We start from the raw sequence: 7,980 nt of genomic DNA on the forward strand, positions 1-7,980 counted from the left end.
CGCTCCCTGGTAGAATTCAGAGTGTTTTGGGCAAATGTCAATCTTGCTTGGAGATATAGCCCAAACTTTCTAATACACCTTTTGCACCCAATAACACCACTAATAATGTTTCCTCTAGACATGATCCACTACAATTCCATTGAGTATGAGGGGGTTCTTTGTTTTAAAATCGAGACTTTAGAAATCATTCTAAGGAAATGGTTTTAAATCTTTCGCTCTACCCATATGCTTGGAAAACATATAGGACAGGAGTTAAAACTTTGAGGAAGATACAAGGAGGTACCTTGGGAAATAGAGTAACCAGATGGTTGCTCTTGAGTGTCTGATGTTGGAAGCACACCCTGGGGAGCTCTGTAAAAACAGTGGGCTGTTAAGAAATATTCATAGCCAGGCCATTTCTCTGTTTGCTCCATATTTATGTTGTACATATCTGAGTGTGTCTGACACTGGGGACTTTTTAGACAAAAAATAGTGACCTCTCAGGATAACAGTGCCACTTTTTCTCTGAGAACTAGTCAGTCATGGGACTATTTGTCCAGCCAGTTCCATGGGGAAAAAAAAAAAAAAAGTAGTAAAGTGAGAGACTATAACTAGCATATAGAATTGCCTATGGAATAACTCTGACTTCATTGTTCATGAGATCTTTGGGCCAATAACTAATCATACAGTGTTGAGAGATGGTATGATGTGTTTATGTTTAACTACTCAGGACCCTAAAAGGAGAAGGCTCTTATTTGTATTACTAGTAGATCAGGCAGGGAGGAATAGATAACAGACTGATAAAGCAAAAGAGTTGGCTGCAGCCACATAGTACCTCCCTGATCAGCTGTGATAAGAAAAATATTTAAACAAAGCATATAAAAGTTTAACTGGAGTTCAGTGCATTTAATTGGATTTAAATACCTTTTAAGTTTTGACAGGGAGACCATTAACATTAGGTTTTAAATCTTATTGATCTTTAAAAGCTGAAAAAAAAGTATAGCAAGCAACTCAACATTTTACTCTAAATTACATGAAATGAAAACATAAAAATGCTATTTTTGCCCATTTATCTTTGATTGCTTGTTGGCTTTCCAAACACAAGAATTGTTTTCTTTCCATTGATGACTAAAGAGTGGGGATAGAGAAGCACCAACCCGTACTTGCACATGTTTATAGAACAGACCTGTCATCAGGGCTTTCAGCCCACAGACCCATAGTTGCTGATAAAATGTCTATCATTCCTCTGCAAATTCATGCACATATAGATTCTCCATCAGAACTTCCATAGTCCACCATTATCCTTTAAAATCTCTTATCATTGGCAAGTTAACTGTTCAGCAAAGAAAAACTTTTAACTCACTCTGAATAGAATTTTCATCTAAATATAATTCATCCAAATATTCTTAGGAAACTCCATTCTTCTATGTGATAATGCATGTTCTAATATTAATGAGAAACTGAGAAAACATGCTTCTTCCCTTCATTCATTCAACAACAGTTTTTGAGAACCTACCGTGTGGCAGACAGTGTGGATACACAGTGACAACTCAAGTCATGGTCCCTACCCTCATGATGTTTACAGCCTAGCAGGAGAAATAAATATTAAAAATGATGTTCAAACAATCAACACATTGCAATTATGTAAAAACCAAGGAGAAGCAAAGGGTTCAACAGCAAAATCCCACTGCTAACGAATAAAGTCCCAACTCTTCATATGGCAAGCACAGTTCTTTACAGTCTGGCCTTAATTAATTTATCTTCTACATAGTATAATCTTTCATACTAGATTACCCACTACTGTGAAATCTGCCAAGCTCTCTCACTTTTTTGCCTTTGCTTATGTGGTAGAAGGTTTTTCTACGTCGCCACTTACAAAGCCCTTCTCAACCATCAGGGGCCACAAAACCAAAACTGCCTCCTATACAAACCTTTATTACTGCATTGAAACCCATTTTGGCTCTGATCTCTAAACTCTCATAAGTCTTTTCTTGTACCAACATTTGTAGTCCTTCTTTTAGTTTTTCAACAACTATTTATTGAGCTCCTAATTTACAGCACATTTGCTACTAGATGCTGATTATATTTATACTGCTATGTATTGGGTACATATTCCCTCTGCCTCAAAAATTATAAATTGTAAGCTCATTATTCATCTCTGTGTCTCCCATCAGTGCTCAGAACATAGTAGCTGTACAATAAATGTTTGCTCTATTGAATCGGATTTTCCTCATACAGACAGTACTATGACAGTAAGATTTTTATAGAAATTAGTTTCCATCTGAAAGATTATACGTCCTTAGATGCGTATATACTCTATTTTTAAAAGATGATATCTGCTAGCAGTATACCTAACAATAGATCTTATTTAAAATTTTAAATGTATGACAAATAGAATAGAATTTTTAAAAAGTATTTAACTATTATAGTCAATTCTCACTGAAGAAACTACACATGCTACCTAATAACTTTTTAATTTATCACCTAAATATACTTGATGTTCCCATGGTATGCCTTACCCCTCCCTCCCCCTTTTTTTAATAATATTTACCTAGTCATCATCTTTATATTCTTACAGAGGTGATTTAGGAATTTTTTTTCCTTAAGGTGATAGAGCCAGGGGAGTACTTATATGCAGTGAAAAGATCAATCATGTTAACTGCAAATAAATGCACAATCAATTAGATTGACCATTCATTTGTCTAAACTGGTCTCAAAGCTGACTTGAAGAATGACTGATTATGCTACTGTTCAGTTATTTCAGTCGCATAAATCAGTTCTGAGTTTTCAAGTGCAATTGGAGGGTTGATTTTTTTGTTGTTGCTTCTTCTCCAAAATATTTTGACTATCTTACTTTCCTGGAGTTTGCATTTCAAACAGATTTTCTGCTTCACAGATTTAGATTTGTCCTTAAATCCAAGTGGGGAAGTGACCAAGCAGATCGGCGATGCCCTGCCTGTGTCATGCACGATATCTGCTAGTAGGAACGCAACTGTGGTATGGATGAAAGTAAGTAATATTCTTTGATGGTATTCTACTGTTTGAACTGATTCCTCTTAGGCTTCTTTCTCATTTTATATTATACTCAAATGTGTACATCCATGGGTAATGTGTTTATGCACCCACATTCATACTCTTTCTCTATATATAATAATACAAATCATGTCACAATCAAATTTTAGAGGTACTCACCAATAATATGCCATCTATAATTGATGCTCTGAAACTTAATTAGGGTGGCATTAATTTGATTTAGTTATGTGTATATATTAATTGTACTCATACCCACATGCTCATGGACACACATATGTAGAGCTATATACTTTATGGCTTAACAATTTATGATGTGTTTTAACCCACATTATTTTCACATGACAGTTACAACAATCCTGTGAAATATGTAGGCCATTTATTATTTCCTCGTGTTATTCATAAAGAGATTGAGGTGCGAGAAATCAGAAAACTCATAAAGCTACAGAGTAGAGACTCCAGCTCAAGCCTTACTGAGTGTAAATACTGTACTCTGGTCACATAAATTTCTGTCTCTCTGCTGAAACTTGTCTTATGTGTCTGAAAGTGGGTTCCACTGAATTAGTCGCTTCCTGTAGGTACATATCTCTTTTCACCCCTGGGCTATAGTAGAACACCTAGAACATAGTAGGAGCTTAGCCAGTACTTCCTGAGTGAGTGCATATGTATTCTTGTAATTTTCTGAAATGTAGGCCATTACCTGGGGGACCCAATCATTGCTACTTATTTTTAGAGTGAGAAAGTAGAATTGGTAATTTAGGATTTGAGACAAGGTAAATACCAAAGGAAATGGTTGTAATTATGTTCCCTCCACTCAGTACATCTAAACACTCAGTGCGTTTTTTACCAGAGCATGGCATATAACAGGAGCACTTAACTAGTAATGTGTTGACAAAACACATATGAAGCATTAGAAATAGGGGTTGGCAAGTATTATCTTTATTAAAAATTTGTGGGGAAATGTATTCTTAGAGTTTCTTCTTGATGACAATATAATCTATTTTGTATTGCTCTTTAACATCTTTTAACGCTAAATCCTCTGTTACTTGTTCTCTTACTCTTAAAGCTCATTTTCTTATTTCACTTCGTTTTAACCACAGCCTCATCACAACTTTTTGTTAACTCAGATAAATTAAAATGTTACTCCATAGACTGCATATTCAACACAAGATATTTATAGTAGTTTATAGTCAAAGGGCTAGATAAATTCTAGGCAATTAGACTACTCAGTAATATTATGAACACTCATAAAGTGTTTTACTACAGGACTAAAAAAACTAGCTTACTTGGCTAAACCAGTTTCTATGTGAACTGCAGTCATTGCTGTTCATTGACTACCTAATGTCAGTGATGCTCATCAATATTGCCTGGCCATTAGTTAGTCGATGGGAATGGAAAACAATTCATAGTGGACAAAGACTACACATTCTTAGGATTATGTTTAGTTGTCTGCTTAGGAGCATATCAATTCCTGGTAAAGTAGCATCATTTTCTGTATACCAAATGATTTTTTAAAATTAAATGTTCTAATTCCTTTGTTCATAGAAATTAGAATAGCAAGCTGTTATTAAGGGTTTCTTAAAAAAGCATTTTGTCATAATTGTCATGGCTCATAAGTTGTCATGGATTCCCTGTCTTGATAACTGGATCCTATAAAATGACTTTCAGGCATCTATACTCATCAATGATTATATAGCACAAGTCTGTCAATGCTAGTTCATCTATATCTACATTCATTATAAGGAGTAGTTACTACGGATTGAGAACTCTTAGTGTAAACACATTATATTATTTATATAATTAAGTCCTCATAACAATTCAATATGGTAAGATTATTACCTCATTTTATAAATAAGGAAACTGAGTCTGAGAAATTTAGGAACTTGTTCCAAATTATAAATTTAGTAAACAAGAGCCTGAAATAAAACTGACATGTCTGACTCTAAAACTACAAAGAAAAAATGAAATTTATTTTTGAAAGCATCTAAAGTTAAGAAAAAGAAGCTTGCATTTTCATTAAACCCGGAAGAATAATTTAGACTTAATTATTATCTAATAAATACATTGAGAGTTATTATTGTACCATGTGAAGTAATTAACTTTTTATTTAATCAGGATAACACCAGGCTTAAATCTAGCCCATCATTTTCTAGTCTTCACTACCAAGATGCTGGAAACTATGTCTGTGAAACTGCTCTGCAAGAGGTAGAAGGACTAAAGAAAAGAGAGTCATTGACTCTCATTGTAGAAGGTAATTAAATACTTGAGCACCAATTTAAATTGTTCTTTGAGAATTTGATATCTGGTTGCTTTTATGACCTCAGTTCAACATCTTATTTTAATTTTAATAATACTTTAGGAAAACCTCAAATCAAAATGACAAAGAAAACTGATCCCAGTGGACTGTCTAAAACCATAATCTGCCATGTGGAAGGATTTCCGAAGCCAGCTATACAGTGGACAATTACTGGTAGTGGAAGTGTCATAAACCAAGCAAGTATTTGTCTTCTTGTTCTATGCTGCACTTGGTCCAATGTGGAGTTTTATTTAGATACATAAACTATGGGCTAGCTAGTTACTAATATAAAAATTTGCTTTATATTCTCGGAGAAAGCTTTTGCTAAATTCTTAATTTTCCCAAAGGCATAACATGGCTCAAAGAGAAATTTTAAAACCCATGGCCACGAAGAATGGAAGAATCATTATGTTGTGGTCAGTGTCTATTTTTAAAAAAATGTAAATTGAGTGTTGTTCCATGGTCATTAATTCCTGAAACTTGGGTAATTAAAACATTAAGGTATGCACTTTTCTGCATCATAAATTTATACATCTGAGTAATAAGTGGCCTACATTACTTTGCTTACTTATGCACACTAAAAGATATTTTTTCTTAAAACTGGGCCCTGGAGTGTGGTGAAGAACACATTCACTATTTCTGAACATATGGACTGATTTGCATATGCCAGGGCTGGGGCCAGAATAAGGCTAGCTAAATATATGGCTATTAGGGTGCTTCCTTCTAAACAAAAGTAGACATAAACCAAATCTTAATATTTGTACCTTTATCAGGACATTTTAGTAATAACAAAGGGCTAAGAACTTAAGAACACTACCAGTAATTTTCTCTTTTCTTTGATTAAAAAAAAAAAAAGAAAAGAAATGATACTATGGCCTGTTACTAGGGGTTTAGAGCTATAATCCCATTAAATTGCCAGTCTGCTTGGGCTGCTGACACACTCGTTAATTCCATTTTCTCTACAACAGTCTTCATGTCCCTCTTCTCAGCGGAGCCAGTTAGACTCTTCAGCAACACCCAGAGGTGCCATTTGATTATCTGAATCTTCTGTGCTGCTTTCTTCCCAGCTTTAGACCCTGTTGAAATCTGAGAAAGTGCATATCATGCATAAAGCAGAGTTGCAATTTAGTTTTAGTTAAAATTTAAATTCCCTGTCTAGAGAAGTTTGACCTCTGGTCCACATTATGTAATGTGGTTTTTCAGAGCAAGATGAATTTTGGCTCTTTTACCTATGGGTGATACGTCTATATTTGCGTAACTCCAAGTATAGAAGGTCCCAAAAAGAGTGGGCACACTTGAGGCAAATGACTCCTGATTTGGTTAGGTGTGATGGGGACACACAAAAGAGCATACAGGAGGTGGACAAAGAGGCTCTGGGCTCCTTAACTGGAAGGAAATGCTGCTGCCTTGATTCGGAATAAAGACCTCAACCACCTGAATTGCTGACAATGTACGCATTTATTTTTTTAGCATCAAAAATGCCTGTTTCTTTTCCATTTTATTCTTTTTGCTGTCTAACTCAATTAAGTAATAATTAAAGCAAAAAAAGAACCTATACTACTGGCAAGCATAGAAAGTAGAAAAATAAGCATACAATAAATATTTGATGAATGAAAAGATATAAAATTTTCAAAGGCCACCCTAGAAATAAGCACATATATTTTGTAGAGATAAAAATAACAAACACAAAGACTCAGTGAGAAAGTCATATGAAAAATACTAGTGGGAAATGGTAAAATAACAGGTGAACTTACTATGAGTATAAAAATAATAATGCCATTCTTCATTGTCAAGGAGAAGAATTGATTCTGGCCCACTAGATGATATGTTATTTTTCTTGTTATAAGCTTTTGCTGTTCTATCCATAATCTTTTATTTGCTCCTTCTACAATCACATGGTGAATTTATTATATTACAACTCCTGAAACCTCTGCCCCACCCCTTACTTGGGGACTAGACAATATCCCTAAGCATGAAACTAGCTCTTGTCCTCAAGGCCCTTACATCGTAGTTGAAAAGAAAGCAAGTAGAGACCAATGCATGGTGTATATAATGTGACCAAGAAAAGAACTCAAGTACATATGTGCTTTAGTGGTGTAACTTAGGAGTCAAATCTTGGGGAAGAAATTAAAACGAATTGTCTCTTATGTTTAGAGGAATCAAATGTGGTGATTGTCCTCATTAATACCTCACAACAACCAGATGAATTTACCAGTCACTAAAAAAGAGCTCAACCTCTGTATTTAGCTCAGGAAAATTGAGAAGAAACAGTTCAATTTCCCATGAGCAAATCATACAGAAATATGCACTTAGATACAATGGTTTAAGATAACAGAATTAACCCCCTTTAGTGAAGAACAGTGTCAAAATTTACAAATAAGAATGAAATTCATGAGTTTATTAAGAAAAATTGGTGGTTAATCATTAATAATTTTGAGACAGTACTATTATGCCGAAACATTAACTAAACTGAGCATTGATGGGAAAAGATGAGTTTAATTAATTTAATTATTAGACTTTACAGTAGGAGCATAAACAGAAACCCAGTCACTACTCTTTTTCCTCCTTGCTGTAGACATACACCTGGAGTGGTCTATGTCTCTGACCTTGTATATACCCTTGAACACCAGATAGCACTACAGAGCACCTATCCTATTTCACTTAGTATTACTCTT

General features: G+C 34.6%; 1 protein-coding gene across 2 annotated transcripts in view; it reads left to right on the top strand.

Moving 5' to 3' along the window:
• Window positions 1–7,980, top strand: part of ALCAM (activated leukocyte cell adhesion molecule) — a 180,783-nt gene that overhangs the window by 149,651 nt on the left and 23,152 nt on the right. For both annotated transcript variants that reach the window (XM_015595311.2, XM_025050925.1), the window contains exons 9-11: window positions 2,876–2,988; window positions 5,125–5,260; window positions 5,369–5,502. In XM_015595311.2, coding sequence (XP_015450797.1) covers window positions 2,876–2,988; window positions 5,125–5,260; window positions 5,369–5,502 — 383 coding nt within the window. The remainder of the gene's footprint in view (window positions 1–2,875; window positions 2,989–5,124; window positions 5,261–5,368; window positions 5,503–7,980) is intronic.

This window comes from Pteropus alecto, unplaced genomic scaffold, assembly GCF_000325575.1.
Source record: "Pteropus alecto unplaced genomic scaffold, ASM32557v1 scaffold270, whole genome shotgun sequence".
In the NCBI taxonomy this organism is placed as follows: domain Eukaryota; kingdom Metazoa; phylum Chordata; class Mammalia; order Chiroptera; family Pteropodidae; genus Pteropus; species Pteropus alecto.